The 23885-nt window shown below is 54.1% G+C and overlaps 1 protein-coding gene and 1 pseudogene across 2 annotated transcripts in view; both read left to right on the forward strand.

Moving 5' to 3' along the window:
• Nucleotides 1-21317, forward strand: part of DNAAF5 (dynein axonemal assembly factor 5) — a 45763-nt gene extending 24446 nt beyond the window's left edge. The window contains exons 6-13 of one of the 2 annotated variants that reach the window (XM_032327690.1): nt 660-872; nt 5194-5337; nt 6493-6661; nt 9084-9231; nt 11702-11852; nt 12915-13071; nt 14905-15096; nt 20334-21317. In XM_032327690.1, coding sequence (XP_032183581.1) covers nt 660-872; nt 5194-5337; nt 6493-6661; nt 9084-9231; nt 11702-11852; nt 12915-13071; nt 14905-15096; nt 20334-20467 — 1308 coding nt within the window. In that variant the 3' untranslated portion in view covers nt 20468-21317. The remainder of the gene's footprint in view (nt 1-659; nt 873-5193; nt 5338-6492; nt 6662-9083; nt 9232-11701; nt 11853-12914; nt 13072-14904; nt 15097-20333) is intronic. The other variant, XM_032327691.1, reaches the window with a different exon arrangement.
• Nucleotides 15447-18529, forward strand: LOC116580884 (annotated as a pseudogene).
• Nucleotides 21318-23885: the final 2568 nt, after the last annotated feature.

Here is a 23885-nt window from a genome sequence, read left to right on the forward strand (position 1 = left end):
ACAAGGAAAGCCAGGCAGGGACTCCTGGCCCAGCCCATGGCAGCCGGCACCTTCTTGCCAGTTCTTGCGGCCACCCGCCCACTGGTGGTGCCGGGTAGCACCACCACCTGTTTAGATATTGAAGGGGAGCCTAGCTGGGTTTGCTTCCCTTGTCCACCCTGCCCCCTGAGCTTGGCCACTGGACGCCTTTGCTGAGCAATGGGCCACGTGGACCTCACTTTGGTGCATGCAGGGTTGCTCACACCTGCCCGGAGGACATGTTGTGGGCCCGTGACAGTAGCCTTGCACACTGGGCAGTGTCCCCATATGATGTCATTTGGGAACAACGTAGAACAGGAATCACATAACGAGTGTCTTTTAGAGATTGGCTGCTGCCCGAAGCCCGCTGTTGTGACCACCCCGCATGGGGCCATGTGTTCATAACAAGCCTGGTCACTGGCAGCAGAGGAGGGGCGTGAGGTCCCGCTAGGATCTGGCCATCCTGGGAACCAGGCCCCTGCAGAAGCTCTAAGGGCCATGGGGACTTACTTCCTGTGGCCCACACGTGGGGCAGACCCTCCACAGAGCTGCGTGTGCTGCGCTGGGAGCCCGGCAGGCAGGTGCAGGAGGGCCGAGGGCTACACAGTGGGCAGCCAGTCAGCCCCGGCCTTCTCCCGCAGTGCACCAGGTCTGCAGAGCTCATTGGGGCCTTCGTCAGCCCCGAAGTGTTTCTGAAGCTCATCTTATCCATGCTGAAGAAGTCGCCCTCCCCCTCCAGCCTCCTCGTCCTCGCTTCTGTCATCCGAGGTTGCTCTAGGGAGGCCCTCCAGCCGCACCTGAAGGTCATCGCCACAGAGCTGGCCCGGCCCCACATCTGTCAAGGGTCTGAAAATGTAAGCTTCGGGAAGGGAGGCAGGCGGAGTGCATGGTGGGGTTGGTCCTCTGTGCAGGGGAGGTGGGCAGCGCCCGCACCCTGTGCGGCGCTCTGTGCCTACCAGGTGCTCATTATCAGTAGATCACCAGGCCCACGGGAGTGGCAGCCAGGGTCCTGCCACTGACACTGTCTTGTCTGGGGACCCGTGTGCCTGCTGTCTACTGCTCTGTCCCGTCAGTGGTCATTCACATTGAAACTAAACACCTGGAAAGTGCAGGTCCTGCCTCACGAAGACCACCTTCCACGTGCCCAGTGGCCACCATGCAGGACAGAATGGGATCAGGCTGGCCCATGCTGGGAACGGGCTGCGGGGCCACAGCGCTGGGTATCCCGTGGTCAGCACCCCTTCCTGCCCCCACCATCGGTCCTCAGCCTCTAACCACACTTGTGTCCCTTGGCATTGTCATGATGTGCTCAGAACAAACAAGCTGACAGCTGGGAAAAGGGTATGGGAGTGCACACATGGCTACTCCGTGTTCTCTTTCTTCTACGTTGGAACAGTCTGGGTGATAGGCTTCGAGCTTTGGAATAATTTATGATTGTTCACTACTGAGAAAAAAATAAGGACTTTGTTTTTGTTTGGCTGTCACAGGCTTCAACCCTGTCACCCTGTAAGCACTGGGTGTGGCCTGCTCCTCTGTAGGGAACGCTGCGCAGGCCGCTTCTCTGTCCCCTGTGGTGCAGGCTCCAGGCCTCACAGCGGTGGCTGAGGCCATGACTGGCCTGGGGGTGGGGGACCAGCTAGTGTGTTCGGGCACAGCCAGGCTCCAGGACGCTCTGCATTGGGTCGTCTGGTCCTTCGGCTTCGGATGACAAGGGGTTCCTGTCATGGTTGCAGATCCATCCTCAAGGCTTCTTAAAACACAGCGAGTGGGGAGTGGGGCCGAAGTGTCAGAGAGGGAGTGTCCAGGAACCGTTCCGTCTGCTGTTGGTGCTTGTAACATGTTTTGCCTTTTCCCAGACCCGTTTTTTTTTTTTAAACTTTTTTTTTTTTCCAAAGATTTTATTTATTTATTTGACAGACAGAGATCACAAGTAGGCAGAGAGGCAGGCAGAGAGAGAGAGGAGGAAGCAGGCTCCCTGCCGAGCAGAGAGCCCGATGCGGGACTCGATCGCAGGACCCTGAGATCATGACCTGAGCCGAAGGCAGCGGCTTAACCCACTGAGCCACCCAGGCGCCCCCCCAGACCCGTTTTTAACATCATCATCCAACCCCTGTGAATTCTGCATTCTTACTCAGGGTCGGCTAGAAAGGAGTCTGATCCCTCTATGTACACTTGTGAGCCAGAACCTTTCCTTTTCCTAAAAAGCTAAACTTAAAATTTTATATACATGCTTAAATATGGATTTTACAAGTTTTATAGAAAAGAAAACCTGATTTTTATGTCTTAGCCTTATTTACAGAAAAATTTAATCCCTTAATCCATGAAGTTCAGACTTTGCTTTTAAAGGCTCCTCCTCATCTTCCAGGTTTTTCAAGGTGTTTTCTTGTTTTGTTTTGTTTTGTTTTGTTTTGTTTAAAAGAAGGCTCTCTGCCCAGCAGGGAGCCCAATGCGGGGCTTGATCTCACAACCCTGAGGTCATGACCTAAGCTGGGATCAGGACTTGGTCGCTTAACTGAGTGGCCACCCAGGTGCCCCTGTAGTGATGTTTGAAACAGCAGGATCATGCTTAGTGTCTCACCGGACGTGTTCCAAGCTCAGATTGAGGAACCAGCCATAGTGAAAACCCTAGATGGGCATTCTGTCCCTTTCCTCACAGACTCAGACATTTGGCAAAGGGGACGAACGCTCGGGTTTAGGCAAAGGCAACAGACGCAGCCCTGTTCTCAAGGCAGCAGGAGAATCTGGTGTGGCCAGGGTGGCATGGGAAGGAGCACGAGCTTCCTGCCGTTGATCCCCAGGAGCTGGGAAGACGGGCTGTGGACGTTTTTCAAGAACACGTGGAGGTGTAGAAACTCTCTGTCAGCCAGACAGAGGTGCCCTGAGGGTGCATGCCAGGCCTCGCATCGTGGGGCCTCCTGTGCTGCGGGCGGGGTCGCGGCAGGTGCCTCCCCAGGTGTGTCTGGCCAGCGCTGCACCTGGGGCTGAGCTGAGGGAATTGGATCCTTTCCTTTGAAATGTTTGTTTTGTGACAGGTAACTGAGCTGAGGAAATTGTTTGATACCATAAGGATAACTCATTTATTCCTCTTCAACGAACAAAAGCCAGGAGTGCAGGGGCGTGGTCGCCATAGAAATGTCAGCCTCTAGCACTTTCTCCCCTGAAGTTTCGACAACCTCCGATGACACTGAGTTTCAGGAGCAGAAACTAAGACGTCACTTTGGAACCTGTCGCCTCCCCCTGCCTTTGTCTGCCTCTGGGGTGCAGGCGGAGGGGAACATTGTCTGCTTGAGTGGAAAGAAAGCCATGAGCGCTGAGGCCCAGTTTCCCAGAGATGGTGCCATGCTCCCCGCAGGAGGGGACAGCTGGGAAAGCATGAGGTTCCTCGTGGGCTCCGGGGCCTGGTGTGCCCCTGACAGCCAGCCCACTGTAAAGGTGGCTCCCGTCTCAGGAGCCCAGTCCCCTCTTAACTGAAAGTGACTGCTCCGTGAGCATTTAGTACAGGTCATTCTAGACACGAGCTGAAATCACATCCTCAGCAACTGGGGGGCCACCCATCCATGCCTGAAGGAAATTGGGCTGTGGGACAAGTGAGAATGTGAATTAAATACTGGTCTGGCTTCCCCGGGGGAGCTGGACACCAGCGCCATGGCTACCTCCCATCCCACACGTGAGCGGTCGGACATGCGCAGACCATGCTCCTCCGTGATCCAGCATGAATTCTTTTTTTGAAATCCTGTGATTTATGTCACTTGTGCATGAGCCACAGAGGTCCAGAACCGCCTCTGGACTGGCCCCGTTAGACCGCATGGGTGCACAGCTCCAGTGTCAGCCCACTGCTCCGTGACTGCCAGCCCAGCCTTTCTGTCCTTTGTGAAACCCCATGGGACACATACGTGGCGGGACATATGAGAAGCATATGTGGACACGGCATTAAGGAGTTCTGCCCCACGGTTGATGAGGCTGAAGTCCGGGAGGTGAGCGGCTGGCTGGATGACCCTGGCCAAGATGCCTCCTTGTCCCCGTCCATCAGGAAGCATGTCCTAAACCACAGAATCGTATTTATTTTTGTTTAAACTTCTCAGTACAGAAAGACAAAGCAGTAGAGAGAAAAGTGGGTGAATCCCCACCCCCGCCCAGCCTCAGCAGCCATGGGCTCTGGCGCTCCTGTTCTGTCCACTTCCTCTACCTTTTCTGTTACCCTTGGGGGCAGGCTGGGAGGGCTGGGTATTTGCAGGCGGCTCCAAGATGCCCTGTCATTTCCCTTGTGAATTTTACAGGATGTGTGGCTAATGCATAAGAACTTCTTTAGAGGCACCTGCGTGGCTCAGTGGGTTAAAGCCTCTGCCTTCGGCTCAGGTCATGATCATGATCTCAGGGTCCTGGGATTGAGCCCCGCATCTGGCTCTCTGCTGAGCAGGGAGCCTGCTTCCTCCTCTCTCTGCCTGCCTCTCTGCCTACTTGTGATCTCTGTCTGTCAAATAAATAAATATTTAAAAAAAAAAAAAAAGAACTTCTTTAAACATAACCAAGAGACTGTTAAGCACTTCTTTCTCGGGCCATGTTCAGATTCCCCTGGAAAAGAACACCATGAAGTTTTCCCATGAAAGAAGGCACTCCTGTGATCCATGTGTTTCAATCTGTGGCCCTGGTGTGCTGTGTCTTGTTGGTGTGGGCCCTGAGGCAGGGGGCGGCAGGATGGGAGGGAGCAAGGGGGAAGGAGCTGGGGGTCCCTGGAGTGGGGTTGGGGAGGAGGCTGGACTGGGGGAGGTGGGGCGCTGGGTAGAAGAAGGGAGCGGGGTGCGGGCTGGCATGGAGGTGGGGAGGCTGGACAGGGGGCAGGGGGGCGGACAGGAGAGTAGAGTAGGGGAAGGGAACGGAGGGCCTGGGGCGGGGGGGGGTAGGGGGAGGCTGGACTCGGGGTGGGGGGATAGGAGGGCAGGGTAAGAGAAGGGACCAGCAGGGCCCATGGGGGTGGGGGGGATGGACCTGGGGAGGAATGGGGGGCTGGATGGGGAAGGGAGTACGGCAGCCTTGGGGCCAAAGGCGGCAGGACCTGGAAAGAGGTGTGCAGAGGGTCAGGGAGGGTGGCAGGGGGCACCAGGGGTGGGAAGGGGGTTTGCAGGGGGCATGTGTAGGGGGAGAGCTGGCTCACGGTGTTCCCTGCCCTCTTGACAGCGCCTTTACGGGGAGCGCGTGCTACTCTGCGTGCAGACATTGGTTTCCGTGTGTCAGGAGGACTGCAGGGGGTGCAGCCTGCAGCTTGTGGAGGTGCTGGTGACCATCCTGGCCTTCTCGGCTGCCACGGGCCTCAGCGACAAGGTGAGCTATGCGGGTGATGGAGCTCATGCTGGCAGAGGTGCTCCTGTCTGAGCAGATGGAACCTCTGTCCCGAAATCCTCCTGTTCTGGAGCCCAAAGCCTTGGGCTCACCTGACTCAGCCGACGAGCAAGGCGAAGGAATATGGGGGACATTTGGGATGAGTCGCTCCTGAGGTGGCCTGAGGGGTGCCCTGGTTTCTGGAAAACTCCCAGCTGCCCGCTTATTGTTGTGTCTCAGAGGGACAATGGCTGCTGACATGCAAACAGGACGGGAGCCCGTCCTCGCCTCTAGTCTGTGTTAAGATACGTGCGTGACTAACATCTTCAGAGAAGGGAAGATAGCATCGTGATTTCCTGTTTAATCACAGGCTGGCTTTACAGAATTACTTCTGTTCCTTCAGCTCTGGGTCTGAGCTCTAGAAACTCTGCTGTCCAGGTCCCCTCGGGCTCCAAAACCATCAGGAGCCCAATGTCTTGCCTCCTCTCCAGGAGAGTGTGGTTTTCCCTCTAGCTCGTGCTCCCCAGCCACAGGCAGATCTCTCTCTGGGAGCTGGCCTGCATGATGGAGAAGCGCCCAGGCACTTCCATGGGACCTTGTATCCAGGAGGCCCTCTGGTTTCCCTCTCCCTTCTGGGTCCTCTGAACTTTGTTTTATTTCTTCAAAAACAACCTTTCCAAAGAACACATATTGTAGCAGGCCCCTTGTCACTACAGGACCACAAAGCAGAGCCTTGATCTGCACACCCGAGACCCGAGGGAAGGACACTAGCCAGCTGTCAGGTTGCAGACTGCGAGGTGGCTCCTGGCCTGTCTCCTGTCCCCTCCACTTCTGTACCCCAGGGGACAGTTGTCTCCACAGGAAGACAGGTCTCAGAGTGATCTCGGGCCAGCAGACTGTGTGTCTGCTCTGGGCCTGCCTGGCATTGTGCAGGACAGGGGCACAGTGGCTGGATCTCTCATAAATGCACGTCTGTCCCCGTTATTTGACGGCATTGGCGCGGTGAGCATAGTGGCTGTCGGGGGGCACCTGCAGTGCTTGGTGGAGTGTTCGAGGTTGGCCTGAGCAGCTCTCCTTCTCCAGTGATGAGGATGGCTCTCCATGGGGGCGTTTGAGCCTCGGGAGCAGGGTTTCCCAGCCTGTGACTCGCACATGCAGGTTCAGGAGACCATGGACACGCTGGCCGCGGTGCAGGGAGTGGACAGCAGCCAGGACCTCTACCAAGAGCACGCGGGTCCCCTCCTGGAGCAGCTGGCGGCTTCACACCAGGACTGGACCGTCCATTCCGTGGAGCTCCTGCAGTTCAACGTGCTGCTCACGCATGCAGGTGAGTCCCTGCCATGCCCAGGCTGCTTCAGACCACGAGGGAGAAGCAGTCTCGCCCACCCGGGGGGAGCCAGCACTGTGAGCACCAAAACCTTCATTTTAAAAACGCCAAGAGCATTGTTTTTGAAGAATGTGGCTCTTCAGAGTCTGCCATGCGTTTGGTTTCGGTGTTAAACCTTGAAGGTGTGATTTCTCAGGCCTCCTGTGTCGCCCACGTTCTCCAGATATGCTTCAGCATTGTTGCACGTAGTGCAGCAAACAGGAGTTCTGTGTGGACTTCCGGGCCTGTCCCGCCCAGCAGCGGACCACGGAAGAACATTCCCTTGGGCAGAGCTTATGCTCACACCCATGCCTCCTCCCTGCCATGTAGAGATTCCTCTCTCCGACTGGCGGTGGAGAAGGTTTCACTGGACTTACTTCATTTTAAAAGATTTTTTTTTCTAAGATTTTTATTTATTTATTGAGAGAGAGGCAGTGAGAGAGCATGAGCAAGAAGAAGGTCAGAGGGAGAAGCAGACTCCCCGTGGAGCTGGGAGCCCGATGTGGGACTCGATCCTGGGACTCCAGGACCATGACCTGAGCCGAAGGCAGTCGTCCAACCAACTGAGCCACCCAGGTATCCCTAAAAGATGATTCTTGAAAAAAACAACAAAAACCACTGTCAGACCCTGACTGGCAGCTTTCCTCTGCAATTTAGAAAGCAGCCGGAGGCTGCAAGCCAGTGAGCCATTGGGGCTGATCAGGAAAGGCTGGGCCATCGGCCAGGTACAGGGGTGAAGTGGTAGGAGTCAGGCAGGGGTGTAGCGGCCACACTGCACTTTCCCTTCAGTGAACCAAGTGTTTTCTCAGAGCGTGAATATAGTGTTTTTGCGCCCTTGGTTTGAATGTATCCTGTGTGTTCTGGAGGGGTTCGTTTCCAGGTGCCCTGTGACCCTAGTGGCGCGGGCACGCCCAGGACACGCGGGGCGGGGCGGCGGGCAGGGGGGCAGGTTGCTCTGTGGCTCTCCAGGCCCATGCAGACCTGGAGGTCTTCCTGCTGGAGCTCAGATCGGCCCAGCTTTCCTTCCCATTAGTGTGGACAAATGCCTTGCGGTTTGGATGGGTTTTTTCTTCTTATTTTTATGGAGAGCATCTAACAGACTTGATGTGTGAAAAATGCCTAACTGGTTAGGGTGGGACCGGGCAGGAGCTGGAAGCGTGTTTACAGGAGGGGCGGGAAGACGCTCCCTGAAACTCCTCTGTCCTCTTGCGGCTGCATTTTCTCTGTGTCGTGTGACAAAGCGGGAGATCGTGACTACTGAATGACCACACCCTCCTCCTCCGGTGAGAGTCGGTGAGAGTCGTCTGGACCTTGGCCTTCGGTGCATGTCAAAGGGAGATAGACCGCAGGGTGTGAGAGCGAACACAGGGCGCTTATCTGTGGTGCAGGTGTCCTGTTCCTGAGCCACGTGTCCCGTCTGGTCTTGTTTCTCTTTCTTCCCCGAAACTCACACCTGGCCTCAGGTTAACCATGGGCCTTGCTTTTCCATCCTCTTTTTTTTTTTTTTTTTTAAAGATTTTATGTATTTATTTGATCCAGAGAGAAGGAGAGTACAAGCAGGGGGAGCGGCAGAGGCAGAGGGAGAAGCAGGCTCCCTGCTGAGCAGAGAGCCCGATGCGGGGCTCAGTCCCAGAACCCTGGGATCATGACCTGAGTCAAAGGCAGCTGCATCACCGACGGAGCCCTCAGGCACCCCTTGTTTTTCCATCTTGCATCTTTGACGCTGGGTCTGAGTCAGAGCATCTGGGGGGACTCCACTTGCTTTGCTTGTTCTCGGGCTTGTTGCAGAATGAGCAGGGTGGCCGGGAGGGGCCCTGTTGGTTGTGGAATGCTGTGAGGGCCTGCCTGGGCGTGGGGGGTCCGCTGCGCTCCCATGACCCGTGTCGCTGCAGTCAGAGTGCGTGTCTCACCCCAGGGACTGTTTATTCCAATCACGACTCAGTGCGATTCCAGATACTGAGGGTCACTCCGCGTGTCTGCAGCCCCCGCTAGCTCAGGGGACCTGTGCCCGTGCCCACCCAGCAGCAGGCTGGAGAAGAGCAGCGGCTGCCAAGTGTAGGGGCAAATATTAAACACCTTCCGTGTTCTGAATAATTTATTTTGGTTGATGTTTAAAATATTACTTGACTTGAATTTTTTTTTAAACCTGGAAAAAAGAAGGAAATAGAAAGTTTCCACATTGAATGATTTGCATGGTTTGGGAGTTAAATGGTTTCTCTTATAGTGACACCACAATCCGGAAGGATGGGAAGGTGATGGGACAGGCTGTGGTCCCTCCTCGGAGTCTGCGTCCTGTGGAGGGACCCACCAGCCTGGCCGCCACAGGCCATGTCCCCCTCCGTGAGCAGGAACAGCGGGGACTGGGTGTGTGTGTGTTTTCCAGGCCCAGCCCTGGGAGGAGTGCTACCCCAGCTTGTGCCCGCCCTCCGCAGCTGCCTCCAGCCGGCCAGAGACCCCCAGATGCGCCTCAGGCTCTTCTCCTCCCTGTCTCGGGTGCTGCTGAGTGCCCAGGAGACCGTCAACTCCCAGGGGTAGGTTTTCCCAGCCTCTGGCCTCTGCAGGACACTCTCCGACGGAAGCGGGGATCACCCCTGGGCTGTGGCGCCGGCCGCCCTCCCTGGGCAAACAGACGGCTCCGCTAGTGAGCGCCCACCTGCGCAGATGTAAAGTCAAAGTCATTTTTGTGCAGCCATTAAAATTCCAGCAAATGAAGAGGTTTTAGGGAACATTAACTTAATGGTTTATATATTAGGTGTTCTGGTTTTAAAAGTCTTTCTAACCAAACAGAGCGGACTGACTCCCCGTTGGTGGTTAAAGTGTTAGAAGAAACTTCTGTCCACGCAACCACGTGAAGAGCCCCCAGCGTGATGCTCTGCAGGGAGGGAGGGGACAGCAGGGACGCTGGCAGGAGGGAGGGGACAGCAGGGACGCTGGCAGGAGGGAGGGGCCCACTTAAATCCGCGGCAGCACAGAGGCCTGTCCAGAGCAGAGTTGGGTGCTGGGAGGGGTGGGTGCTGAGGCATGCGGGGACCCTGTCCCCTCGGAAGGAGCATGTCTGTTAGGAGCAGCTCCCTCCACGCCACTAGCATGCCAGGATGCTTGCTGTGGGCTCTCCCGGCCCTTCGAATTGCAGGGAATTCCACGTCCTGCTTGTTGGTACAAACTCCGAGCCTTCAGGGGCCATAAAATCGGAGTGCCACCCTGGGCAGGGCTCCATGTGGCTGAGCTGGAAGGAGCATGGGCATGGTTTGGCGGGCTCCTTAGAGCCTGTGCTCCCCTGCATCCTCGTGAGCTGCTGGAACAGCACCCAGACAGCGGGAGCCCCGGGGGTGCCTTGCTGACCCTCTGCTGCCAGCATGCACCCCGCAGGCCCCGCTCAGAAGTGGCAGAGGGCAGGTGCTTGAGAGGGCTGCCCTGGGTCCTCAGTCTCACAAGTATCTGATGGGGACAGGATGTGGCTTCTTGGTGTGAGGAGGTGTTTTGTGGGGCCCTCCATGGACGGAGCTGGTCCTCCCACAGAGCACCCCAAGCATGGGCCGTGGGCGCCAGCCCCCGGCGCATGGCCTTCGCTCTCCAGGGCGTCTATGGACGTGTGACAGGCCTTCCTGGCCATCACCCAGCTGACTCCGCTGGCTCCTCGAGGCTGACTGAGGACTGGGAAGGGGTGATGGTGATGGTAGGAGGTCGAAGGTGGCCAGGGTCACAGACCAGTGTGCCCGTGGTCTCCTGGGATGCGTCCTCGTTCCAGCGGGGACCCACCCACCAACCCACGTGCGTCTTGCCATGCTAGGAGTCCCCATTCCAAAAAGTTGGGTGCCAGGTCTTCCTCCACAATGTGTCCCTCCTTCCAGCATGGGTTCTGACTAACCCCGGCTGTGCGTGGGGCCTGCCTGTCTTCCCACGGCCGAGCACAATCTGACCAGTGCTCAGCCTCTGCTCTTCCAGCCACTTGACGTGGACACCTGTCGGGGGTCCAGGAGGACGGCTGTCAGCGTTAGGTCTTTCTAAGGAGACCTCTTGTGAATCACTTTGCAAGGAACAGCAGTTCTTTGCATGGAAGTTAAAGCACATTGGAAACCTAATCCGTGTGTGTGTGTGTGTGTGTGTGTGTGTGTGTGTGTGTGTGTGTGTGGTGTCAGAGAGAGAAAGAGAGAGAGAGAATTGTCCAGAACCATCATCACTCACCTGCATTGCTGGTGCTGGGGTGCCCCCTGCTGGAAGTCAGCAGGTGCAGCCTTCCACAGAGGGGAAGTTCAGCGGGGGCGGAGGCCCCATCCGATGGACCAGAGGGACAGTGGGACCAGAGGAACAGTGGGCAGGATGCAGGGAGCAGCCCGGCCTCGCCCTGCAGGCGTCCCCTCATCAGTCTCCCGGAGCAGCTGGTATCTGGGACGTGAGCTGCCTCTGAAACATGCTTCAGAATAATGCTCAGAAATGAGTTGACAGATTCTTTGTTGAACCAAACGTGTTTCGCCACGACAGTGGTGGCACAGTGAGACTTTTGAGGGTGCTCAGGTGTCCTCAGTGCGGCTTCAGTGAGTTCTCTTTGTGGGGCTCTACGGCCCCCAGCCAGACCGGCCGACCAGGACGTGGGAGTTGACCGTTTAAATGACACATCCTGACAGCTGGCAGGGGCCTCCACGTCTCTGCGAGCTGTGGCGTTCAAGCCCTGGGCTCAGACCGGCGGTGCCCCTCACTGGGGTGGAGGGACGTGTGCCCACAGGGGATGGTTAGGGCCACACGCGCAAGTGACTTTGCTGGCATGGTCAGCGCACTCCTCCTCTTTCAGAGGCAGGAGAGATGGGCAAAGCCCCTGCAGCGGGTTTGGGGGGGGCACCCTGGAGGTTCAGAATGTGCACTGGACCCAGCAGAGGCCAGCAGGAGCCCTGGGAGGCCACCCCACCCCTGCAGGGCTCCTGCCCCCAGGGAAGCCGTGGCCCTCTGCTTCTGGCTTCCCCTCACCCTGGCTCTCTCCACTTCGCTCCCTTGTTAACACCCCAGGCAGTTTCACCACTACCTCAACACCGTGACGAAAGACATCTTGGTCCCCAGTCTGCAGTGGCATGCAGGGAAGACTGCAGCAGCCATCCGCACGGCAGCTGTGTCCTGCCTCTGGGCACTCATCAGCAGTGACATCCTGTCGGAGAAGCAGGTGGGGCTCCCAAGGTCACCTGCCCCAGCAGGGTGGGGGGGACATGCACACAGCTGCCAGACCCCATGTTCTGCAGCCACTGGGGGCGAGGGGAGCGTGGGTCCACAGGCAAGTGTGACCCGCAGGCAACAGCTTATGTTTCGATCATCGGGGGTTTTCTTGGGATATATACTAAATGTTACTCCTTGCAGAGCAGAGATCATAACCACAGGAACCCACTTGAGTTAGGCAGATCTTGGGCTTTCTGTGGACTGTCAGGGAAGCGGGGCCTGCTTGCTGTCACTGTGCTCAGCCCCACATCTGCAGATGCATGGCTAGGGGCTTGCTAGTGTGTGAGCTCCCCTTCCTACTACACTGAACCACCCTGATCTGAGTTACAGCGTCCCCCAGATTTGGTTGGACACAATAGACAGTAGTAGAGAGTAGGTAGCATTTGTGTTTCCAAGACTGTGAACAGTGGATTTTTCAACTCACCAAGTTAAGCAAAATTGTCCAAGTCATGGAGGTTTTAAAATCAGGGTTCAGGGTTTTTTTTCTTTTTTTAAAGATTTTATTTACACATTTGTGAGAAAGAGAAAGCGTACAAGCAGGCAGAGGGAGAAGCAGACTCCCCTCTGAGCAAGGAACCCGATGTGATGTGGGACTCGATCCCAGGACCCTGGGATCATGACCCATGCCGAAGGCAGATGCTTAACGACTGGTTAAGGTTCAGGTTTTCTTTTTTTTTTTGACAGAGATCACAAGTAGATGGAGAGGCAGAGAGAGAGAGAGAGAGAGAGAGAGAGAAAAGCAGGCTCCCTGCTGAGCAGAGAGCCCCATGCGGGACTCGATCCCAGGACCCTGAGATCATGACCCGAGCCAAAGGCAGCGGCTTAACCCACTGAGCCACCCAGGCGCCCAAGGTTCAGGTTTTCTTATGTAAAATTTCCAGATGGTATTCCAGATTCCTTTCTGTTTGTAGGAGAGCCAGGCCCCTCGCATGACGGGCAAGGTGCACACGGCATGTCCCTGGCGGTGTCCTGCCGGGCTGGGGCCCCAGTCCCTCATATCCTCTCTTTGCAGATGCGGGAAGTGCAGGAGACGCTCATGCCGGACGTTCTAACCACCCTGGAGGAGGACTCTCAGAGGACACGATTAATTTCGTGCCAGATCATTAACAGATTTCTAAAAACCTCCGGCGGTGTGACTGATTCAGAGAAGTTCATCAAAATTTACCCTGGTAGGACCTTTTTCTTTCTGTTCTTTTGTAGGGAAGCTAGAAACTGCTCCTTTGACTCTCGGTCAGGTTGGTGCTGAGTCCCCGCATGGCTGTGACAGATGAACTGTCTGTGGGTAGATAGCATAGTCCAGGGGTGGCCTGTGCCCAGGAATTAGGGGTGCAGTCCCACCGCATAGCAGGGGTCCTGCAGTGCAAGGGTGAGCACCTGTTCGTGCCTAAAGTCCTGTGTCTCTGCCCTTCTGTGGCACCAAGCACCGGGCGCCCGTCAGATGCAGGAGCAGAGCAACGGACGCAGAGGGTCCTAAAATACCCAGGAAACCCAGCATGGGGAAGGACAGTAGGTACCCTCATTACTGGAGGGGAGATGTGAATTCTGGAACCCACCTCCAAGTTCAAACAGAAATGCCAATGGGAACCAAGATGTGCTTAAGAAAGAGCCCAGGAGACCTTCTTGAATGCCATGCAGAGACTCCAGGGAGGGCACCTGTGGACACGGAGGAGCGGTGTTGGCGCTGGCCGGGGCTGCAGTGTCTGGACACACCCGTGGCTCTCCACTCCTACCATCAGCCGCGGGCACACAGCGGAGCCTCGGCGTGTAGTGATTGGTGGACAGCCACCTGTCCTTCCCTGAGCCTCGGCATGTAGTGATTCTAAGAGGTGGTCATAAGAATTCCTGGAAATGAGATTCAGCTGGGGGGCTGCTGGGTGCACGAGACTGAATGTGGCAGAGATCGGTTGCCGGGATAGGAAGATGCGTGGTTGCCGGGATAGGAAGATGCGTGTCTGCGGGGGAGGCTCGGGCTGTGCAGCAGAGCTCCAGAATGAGGGACGGATGGACGGCCAGCATCAGAAGAGGTGGCGGCTCAGAATGTTCTGGAATGGCAGGCTCTGCATCTCGACGAAACCCAGAGTCGAAGTCACCTTTCCCACACGTTCTTGCAAGTTCATTTTTGGTTTTGTGTTTATTTCCATCACCACGACGACGACCTCCAGACTCCCATCTGTGGACACAACCAGCCAGCGTGGTTTGTGGACTGTCCACACTTGTTGGACTTTTGCTCACTTTTTAAAACAAAACCCAGTGAAAAGATGGCTCATTTGGGGGCATTTGGGGTTACTTTAAGTCCAGGAGGATTTCCTCAGTGGGCTCCCTTACTTGCAGCTCTAGCTTCATGCTCCCGGGAGCGGTGTGTTGGCAGAAGTATGGCCACTTGGCCGCAGAGGGCCTGTGTCCGGAGCTGCCTTCTCTGAGACCTCCCACGACTCTGATGCATATGCCTGGTACGGGCCACATGCGAGCCAGCTTTTCCTGAGTGAGCCGCTGCCTGTGATGGCTGATGATTACTGTTTTCAGGGGCTGAGTGGTCCGGCCTCAGAGCTCAGCAGAAACAAACCTGATGCAGGTGTCGGCTGTCATGTCACCAGGCTCTGAGTGCTGTCCCCAAGCCTGCAGTTTGAGGGAGGGGGGTGTCTGCACATCAAAGGGGATGGGGCAGCCAGCTGTGTGTGTGATACTCGTGGTGAGAGATTCTGAGCATTTTGGAGCCACAGAGGGCATGGGGCTGCCTCGCGGGTGAGGACACAGGGTAGAGCAGCCCAGGTCTGCGCACATGGCACAGCACGTGCAGGACCAGGCACTCCCTGTGTCCACCTCTTGGCCAGTGCAGTCAAGGGTTCCCAGGACACTGGGAGCTACCTGAGTTCCTTGTGTGTGAACACCAGGCTCCCCACAGGATGTGGGTTTCCTGGGGCCTGAGGGTGAGCGCCCCCCGCTGTGGGGTCAGGTGCCTGCTCCAGCCCCTGTCTCACTGTCCTGTCCTGCCCTCCCTCCAGAGCTCCTGAAGCGTCTGGATGACATTTCCCATGAAGTGAGGCTGGCGGCCACCTCCGCCTTGGTCACGTGGCTGGCGTGTGTCCCGAATGACGACGGGAAGGCCCACTACCAAAGCAACATCCAGTTCCTGTACAGAGAGCTCCTCGTGTACCTCGATGACCCAGAGGCTGCTGTCCAGGATGCGGTGTTAGGTAGGCATGGCGTGACAGGCGCTTGGTTCTGAGACCTGTCTGGAACACGGAGGCCTGGACTTTTGAGCACGGGGTAGCAGGTCCACGGCCTTGGGGTCTCTTTGGACCCACATCAGTGCTGACCCAAGGCCTTTGTCTTTGTGGGTTATAGCCCATAATAGGCCATGATAGGAAGTAAAGTTGGGGGACGACTGGGGTGCTGAGTTGGTTAAGTATCTGCTTCTGGCTCAGGTCATGATCTCGGTCGCGGGATCGAGTCCTGCTTGGCAGGGAGCCTGCTTCTCCCTCTGACCCTCCCTCCATTCAGTGCTTACCTCACTCATGCACTCTTTCTCTGAAGCAAATAAAATCTTAAAAAGAAAGAAAAAGTTGAGAAAAAAATCTTAGATATTTGTTTATTTATTTAGAGTAACAGTAAGGCCACTGTGTGTTAACATAAATGACGTGGCTTTGGAAGATATATTTTCCAAAACAAAGTAACAAGCCGGAAGAATGGTGGTGTTTCACTTTGTGGCTCTCCGTGGAAGACAGCTAGGTATTCATAGCGTTGGCGGTGGCCCTGATGTGTGGCACTGGTGAGGGAAGGTGGAGGAAATCCAGACTCAAGCAGGTGCGCAGCTGGAAGAGAGGCACTGTTGTAGGTTCCTGTGGTCATGCTTGGCTACTGGCCAGGGGGGTGCCTGGAGTGGGGACCCCAACGACATTCACGCCTAATGGTCCATCTTCACGACACCCATGTCTAGAAGTCACGTTGATGAGCAGAGAGCTCCGAACAGTCTTGGGAAGAAAAGCTTGTGGCAGCCGTTGGGCTCGTGGGGGCAGAAGCAGGTTCCCTGTACCTGCCATTTCTACTGGAAAGCCACAAATGCTGTCTCTCTACTGATTTCTGAGCAGGTGTCCTGCCGGAGGCCTGAGTGTGCCCAGGCTGACTCTGTCCTGTTGTTTTTCAGCTGGTCATTCTTAGCGGGGTATGTGGCATGCTGGGGACCCAGCACACCCCTGCTGTGCACCCCCCCAGTCAGTGCACAGGATGCTCAGAAGCTGGGTCCAGTGAGCCCAGGGAGCCTGGCTTCAGTGTCCCACAGCAGCCACGGGAATTGTCCTGCAGAGGCGTGTATGTAAAATACCGATTACAAGATCTTGGAGCGGAAGTGTAAAACATATGCCAGTAACCCAAAAGTAGTCAAGGAACAAGGACAGGAAGAATACAGAAACAGGGACAAACAGGAAACAGACCAAATCCAGCCTTGGCTGCAATCTTGTGGCATGTTAATGAGCCAAACGCTCCAGTTTAAAGGCAGGCATTGTCAAGTCAATAAAAAAAATCACAACTCTAAACTCATGAATTAAGGTATAAGTTGGGTGCCGGAGTACTGACCTAATAAAGGAATTTTTACTGCTTTGTTGAGGACATTCTTGAGGAAACTCAAGGGGCATTGGAGGCTCATGGACCCTGCCTATAGTGAGCAGAGAGCCATGCCTGGTGGAGTTACAGACACAGTTTTGACTCCCAGACCCAAGGTCCTACAGGACCCCCAGCGACCCTCGCTCACACAGAGCCGCCACCCTGGGCCGTCGCAGGCAGGAGTGCGTGGCCGTGTGGCCTGTGTGGACAGCTGGGCGGTATTCTCCAGGCGCCAGCAGCGGGAGGAACCCCGGTGTGCTGGCTTCACTCTGCAGCCATACCAGGTGTGGGGGCAGAGTCTGGCTTACGAGGCCAAGTTCTCGCAGACCCTCACATCTTGCTCTCTCTTTAGTTTTGTAAGGAACTGCCAAACTGTCCTCCAGAGTGGCCGCCCGGTCTCACACTGCCACCTGTACCCCGCGGCTCCATGTCTTCGCCAGCACTGGCTGGGGATGGTGTTGCGGGTTTTGGCCGTTCTCATGAGTGTGTGGCTGTGTGTGCTGTTGTTTACATCTCTATTTCCCTGGGGACAGGCAAGCTTGGGGGGGCATCTCTCAGCCATGTTGGCCTGAGGTGTCTCTTCCTCCTTGAGGCGGCATCAGGGTCTCCCGCGTCTCTAACGTGCACCCTGTTTGCGTCGGGTAGCGTCGGGGTCTCCCGCATCTCTCATGTCGGGGGGTGTCGGGATCTCCTACGTCTCACGTGTGCCCTGTTCACATCAGCCAGTGTCAGGGTCTCCTGCGTCTCTCCTGTGCGCCATATTCGCGTCGGGCAGGGTCGGGGTCTCGTGCTTCTCTCACATGCGCTGTGTTCACGTGTTCGTGTGTTCTGGAGTTCTCGTTGAGAGAACTTACAGACATGCAGGCAATTTCAAGAAACCAAAAGTTGTTGCCGCTGATGGGGAAAACCAAGTCCTGGAGTTGTTGATTCACAGGGATGGGGATTTCAGAACCTGGTGAAGTTGGCACTTAATCAAGGAAAAATCCATCGTGAAATGCAAGATTTAAAAAAGGAGGTGGAGAGAGAGACCATGATGTTCAGTAACTATGAAAACAGCTAAAGGAAGCAGAACAAATACTGACTACAGTAGAAACTCACATCAGTAAAGAGGCCCGAGAAGGTGACTTCTTCTTGGAAGAAGTGACTCAGGTGCCCTAGGATGGCTGCGAGTCCTGCTGCATGTGCCCCGCCGACCTGGGTCACAGGGGACCCACAGAGCCTACACTCGGCGGATTTAGAGACGAGAAGTGGATTATTGGGTCTGATGCTGTAAACGGTCCCTTACTGGGGGACGCACTCACAGCAGATTGTTAGATGTCCTTGCTCCACCATGTCTGTGGCAGTCAGAGGACATGAGAGAATAAAAATCATCACCACATGCAGGGTCACCGGCTCTCTCCCTGGTTTCCTTCGGGATCCTGTAGCTCTTGTAGTTTCGTATGTGAGTCCGTGATCCATGTGGAGTTCATTTTTGTGAAGGATGTGGAGTCTGCATCTAGATCTCCCTCCCTCCCTCCCTTCTTCCTTCCTTCCTCCTCCCTTCTCCCCCTCCTCTGGGTATCCACTTGTTCCACACCATTGACATAAAAGGCTGCCTTTGCTCCCGTGTTGCCGCTGCTCTGTTATCAAAGATCAAAGGACCGTGGGCCTGCGTCCACTGTGGGTCCATATCAGCTGTGGGTCTGCGTCTGAGCTCTCTCTTCTGGTCCACCAAGCTATCTGTTCTTCCAACAAGACCACACTGTCCGTTTCTCTGGGGTTGTGGAAAGTCGTAAGTCAGACGGCGTCGGCCCCCTTCCTCCTTCAGGGCTGCGCTGGCCACTCGGGGGCTTCGTTCGGTCTCTGCACACAGACTGTAGATTGAGTTGGTCGGTATCTGCAGAATAACTTGCTGGGATTGTGATGGTCTTAAAGCTACAGATCGAGTTGAGGAAAACTGGCATTGTGACAATATTGACTCTACCTATCCATGAACATGGCTCTCTCCATGTATTTTATTATGTTTTATTTGTGTTACCTTTGTTTTACTTACACATTATTTGTTTTATTTGTACATTACCTTTTTTAAAAAGATTTTATTCATTTGATAGAGAGAGAGCAAGCAAGGGGAGCAGCAGAGAGAGTGGGGAGCCTGATGTGGGGCTTGATCCCAGAACACTGAGATCATGCTCTGAGGAAGACAGACGTTTAACCGACTGAGCCACCCAGGAGCTCCGATCACGTGATTTTCTTTTTCAGCCTGTTGATGGGATGGATTACATTAATTGATTTTTTTTTAAGATAGATTTATTTATTTATGTATGTATTTGACAGAGAGAGATGTAGTGAGAGAGGGAAGACAAGCAGAGAGAGTGGGAGAGAGAAAAGCAGCCTCCCCGCAAAGCAGGGAGCCTGATGCGGGGCTCCGTCCTAAGGACACTGGGATCGTGACCTGAGCCAAAGGCAGATGCTTAACTGACTGAGCCACCCAGGTGCCCCACATTAATTGATTAATTGCAATACTGGACTAGCCTTCCATACCTAGGATAAACCCCACTTGGTGTTCATGCCTAACTCTTTTTATACATTGTTGGATTCGATTTGCTACTATTTTGTTGAGGATTTTTGCATCTCTGTTCATAAGAGATAATGGTTTATATTTTCTTGTAATGCCTTTGGTGTTGTACTGGGGTCATCCTGGCCCTATAGATTGAGTTAGGAAGCTTCCAACTTCTGGAAGAGTATAGAGAATTGGTATCATTTCTTCCTGAATGTTTGGTAGAATTCACCGGTGGACCCATCTGGGTCTGGTGCTTTCTGTGTTGGGAGGTTGTTAATTCTTGATTCCATTTCTCTGATGTAGGTCCTCTATCCTTGTGTGTCTTTTGACCAGCCCACCTCCTGGGGTCCTTGTATCTGTGGGCTGCAACTTGTTCAGAGGACCGGCTTTTGGTTTTCTTGATTTTCTCTATTGATTTCCTGTTCCAGTTTCACTGATTTCTACTTAATTCTTTTCTTCTGCTCACTTTGGATTTAATTGTCTTTCTTTCTCTAGTTTCCTTAGGTAGAAAATTAAATGATTGATTTTTAGATCTTCTTTTCTCATAGATGCATTTGATGCTGTAAATTCCCCTCCAAGCAGTGTTTTCACTGCAATCCACGAATTTTGGTTGTATTTTCATTCAGTTCAAAATTTGGTTTCTTTTCAAAAGATTTCGTATCTGACTACTGCGTTATTCAGAAATGTGTTCTTTATTCTCCAAGTATGTGGGGATTTTCCATTTGATCTCTTGTTGATTTCTGGTTTAACTCCATTATGGTCTGAGAGCAGACATTGTAGGACTTCTGTTTTTTAAATTTGTTACGGTGTTTTTCATGGCCCAAAATGTGGCCCGCCTGATGAGTGGGCCTGGGGGCCGGAGAAGAGTGTGTGTTCGGCTGCTGTTGGATAGACGCATCTGCAGACTCTGTCGTGGCTCCTGGCGGATGGCGCTGCAGGGGTCGGCCGCGTCCTCGCTGACCTTCCACCTGGGGGTCTGTCCACTGGGATAGCGGGTGTGGAAATCTAGCCAGTGTGGATTCACCTGCTTCTCCTTGCAACCCTGTCCATTTGGCCTCACGTAGTTTGGTGCTCTGTTATCAGGCATGTCAGTATTAGAGATCCTCATGTCTTCTCAGAGTAAGACCCTTCCTCACTGAGTCATGCGCGGCCACTCAGTCCTGGATAACTTGCCTCGCGTTGCAGTCTGCTCTGTTCCTGGCTGTTTTAACTGGGCTGTGAAGCTTATTCCCATAAGCAGCAATGGTTTATTATTGATTCCTGGCGTTTTGAGGGTGTGTTCCTGTTTTACAGAGGTCCTCAAAGCAGGCAGCATTCTGTTCCCTGAGCTCCTGGTGAGAGAGACGGAGGCTGTTGTCGAGAAGCACCGCTCCCCTGCCCACTGCCAGCAGCTTCTGAGGTACCTGCAGACCCTGCCGCTGGCCTAGTGAGCGCGGAGCCCAGACCACGGAGCCAGACCCAGCTCCTGTCCTTCCCACCACAGGAGGGTGCGACCTTCAAACCTCACGATGAGACACCTGCTTGTTGACAGCCTGAGACGTTTACGAGCAGGACTCCAAGAGCAAGAATGTATTCCCTAAGAAATGTGCCCAGGGTTCTCCTGAGACAGAGCTCCAGCCCAGGAGTTTTGGAAATAATGTTCACTGTGTTATTTATACAGTTCTTTGACCACTCTCGCAAAAATCTATAGGTTATTTGATATTAAACCTCACTGGCATCTGCTCACACCCGCAGCCTGATCAGCCTGTTTGTTTCAAAGCTTCGTGCACCTGCTATGCTCTTGAGTTAGGATTTCTAACCTAACCCCACCCCACCAAGACTATTTTTTTAAGCAAAGGTTATTAAAAAGAAATTATTCTTTCCTTGGGTTATGTCTACTAAAACCATCACAGTGAACAGACTAAAAGGAACTTGAAATTTTATCAGTCAAATTTTTCCTGTTTAAAATATTCTGGAACTCAAAATGTTATATGGATACATTCGGTCATGTTTTTTTCTCCTGTCAGTAATGCAAACCGTGTTGAAAATAGAATACTTAATCAGATATAATTTTGGTTGCTCTCTTATAAGTAGGAGTAAAGTATAATTGGGTTTTATTCTCTAGCACTTTCTACACCCAAGTGCCTAAAATAAATTTCATTTTAAATGGATATTATTTCCAAAAGCCAAATATTTATGTTAACACAGGGGGGTAAATATTGTGTGTATTTTCTAGCAACCAGATATTAACATTTATGCTTAAGTGTTTGAAAATGTAATTAAAACTATTTATTATAATTACCTTGTACACCTGTCTTAATGTGTTTGGTAGTTAATTGACATTTTTAGAGGTGCTCATTTTTCCTTAGATTTAACCTCTCAGTGATGCTGGCCTTAGGAATTGCGGGCTGCTGGACGGGCTCCTCCACTACTCGGTGCAGTGCCCTCTGTGGACACCAGGTGGCAGGGGCAGCAAACCCCATCAGGAGGGCATCCGTGGGGAAGCCTGGCTGTTTGGTTGGGGTCAGTAGGCCTGGACAAAAGGTGGGACCCGAATGTGCATGACAGACTTCAGTTAGTGCCCCCAAGCCTCACGGCAGTGTGCTCCCAACCTGCAGTGACAGCTGCTTTCCCACCTCGGAAAGCCTTCGGAGATGTGACAGAGTGTGAGCCCGTTCTGTGAGTGACGGCAGCTGTGGAGGCTTAGGGTGTCCTCGGGGACGTCACCCACCAGTTCCCTGATTGCCCTCTATATGCTCTGCTGTTTCCTTCCTCACCATCACCTGGAAACCTGCAAGGAATGCAGATTATGGGGTCTCAGCCCAGATCTGTGGTGGGCCCGGTGGCCAGCCCTCCAGGGGATTGATCCCCTAAACTAGGGAGCCCCACACACTTTCATGTTCAGCAAGAGCGCCATGTTCCATCTCGGATCAGCCGCAAAGTATCACAGGAGCCAAACGGAAGTGGCCGAGACCTTGGCTGGAGGTCACAGGCCCAAGGCAGGCGTGGTTGGATGCTGGCATTGGCAGCTGGCTGCCATAGAAAGATGGGCATGGCATTCCAGCTTCTGGACGTCTCTTCCTCTGAGAGGAAGCATTCTGAGCATCACAGAGGTCAGTGCCACCTGGCATGGCGTCTACAGGTGGGTGTGTTCAGAGAAAGACACACAACCTCAGCTCACAAAAGTTAGCTAAATACCTGAAAACCAACATCTCCCTCTTCGTAAGTTTTTTAAATTCTTGGTGTGTCTGGGTGGCTTGGTGAGTGAAGCATCTGCCTTCGGCTCAGGTCAGGATCCCAGGGTCCTGGGGTCGAGTCCCATGTGGGGCTCCCTGCTCCGAGGGAGGCCTTTTTCACCTTCCTTCCCTCCTCCTGGCTCATGCTTTCTCTCCCTCTCCCGCTCAAATAAAAATAAAATGTTAAAAAAATATTTTTTGAAAGTCATCCACGCTGCTCAGTTAAACCAGCAGCTGTCTGTGGTTCGTTAACCTTCCGGCACAGGTGCGGAAAAACAGGGACGTGTGGGATGTAGCCCCTGAGGGTTGGCAGCATTACCGAGACATACTTAGGCACTGTGACAATCACCCCCGCTGGGTATGCAGTTGGGTGGGAGTCAGCAAATCTTCAGAGCTGTCTTCGGACACCTGTGTCACCCGGAGAGCGTCACCGAGCCCTAGTGCAGCTGACCCCTGCCTGCATTCACGGCCCAACAACCACTGAGCCGCTCTGTCTCCAACCTGGCGTCTGTTCTAGATGCTTCACATACATGGAATCGTCTCTGCAGTCTTCGGAGCCTGGCTTTTTTCTCGTGCCACAGAGCTTTTTTCTGTTTTGTTTTGTTTTTTTTAAAGATTTTATTTATTTATTTGACAGAGCGAAATCACAAGTAGGCAGAGAAGCAGGCAGAGAGAGAGGGAAGCAGGCTCCCTGCTGAGCAGAGAGCCCAACGCGGGGCTTGATCCTAGGACCCTGAGATCACGACCTGAGCCAAAGGCAGAGGCTCAACCCACTGAGCCACCCAGGTGCCCTGGCACAGAGTTTTTGAGGGGATTTATTTGTGCGGAGTTCAGGGGTCAGCAACCCCTCTCTCTGAAAGACCAGAACATCCTTTTAGGCTTTGAGGTCTCAACTCTATTTTCTGTTCACCCACTGATAGGCACTTTGGGTGAGGCCATTGTGAATAGAACTGCCATGGACTCTGTGACCCGTGTGGGCATGCTTCCGCTGTCTGGGGACTCCTCAGGGCAAAATGGCCTGTGTATTTGATACGTTTGTAGCCCCTGACGGATCGAGGGATTACTGTTTTCAACCGCTCGGTAGAAGGATGCTTGCCCTACAGTTCACTGCACACACTTAAAGCGGGCAGTTTGACAAGTCCTGACCCACGTGCACCTGTGAACCTCCCACCACCCTGAAAGTTCTCCCTGCCCTCTCCCGCAGCCCCACCCCACCCCAGACGACTCTGGTCTGGTCCAGTTGCCACACAGTATGCCCTGCGTGTTCTGGACTGACGCAGCACATGTTCACCCTTCAGCGTTTTGGCCTTCTTTTGTGATACACAATTGTTTCAAGCTGTGTCCACGCCGTAGCACCCATGGGTGGTTGCTCGGTCCTTGCCATTGCTGGGCAGTACCGCACTGGCTGACCACACCGCAACCTCAATGCGGGCTGGCCCCTAGCTCCCGGCTCCTGCAGAGAAGCTCCTCCCAAGGCTGGTGCCCAAGTCTCTGTTAGGACTTAGCTTTCACTCTCACCCCCCCATCCTCACCCCAGGGAAGCATCTGGGAGAGGACGGGCAATTGCACTGGATGCTATTTAAGTTTTTAAGAGACTGTAAGCTGTTTTCCAGGGGGGCGGTACCCCTTT

This window comes from Mustela erminea, chromosome 20 (genome assembly GCF_009829155.1).
Source record: "Mustela erminea isolate mMusErm1 chromosome 20, mMusErm1.Pri, whole genome shotgun sequence".
NCBI classification, from domain to species: domain Eukaryota; kingdom Metazoa; phylum Chordata; class Mammalia; order Carnivora; family Mustelidae; genus Mustela; species Mustela erminea.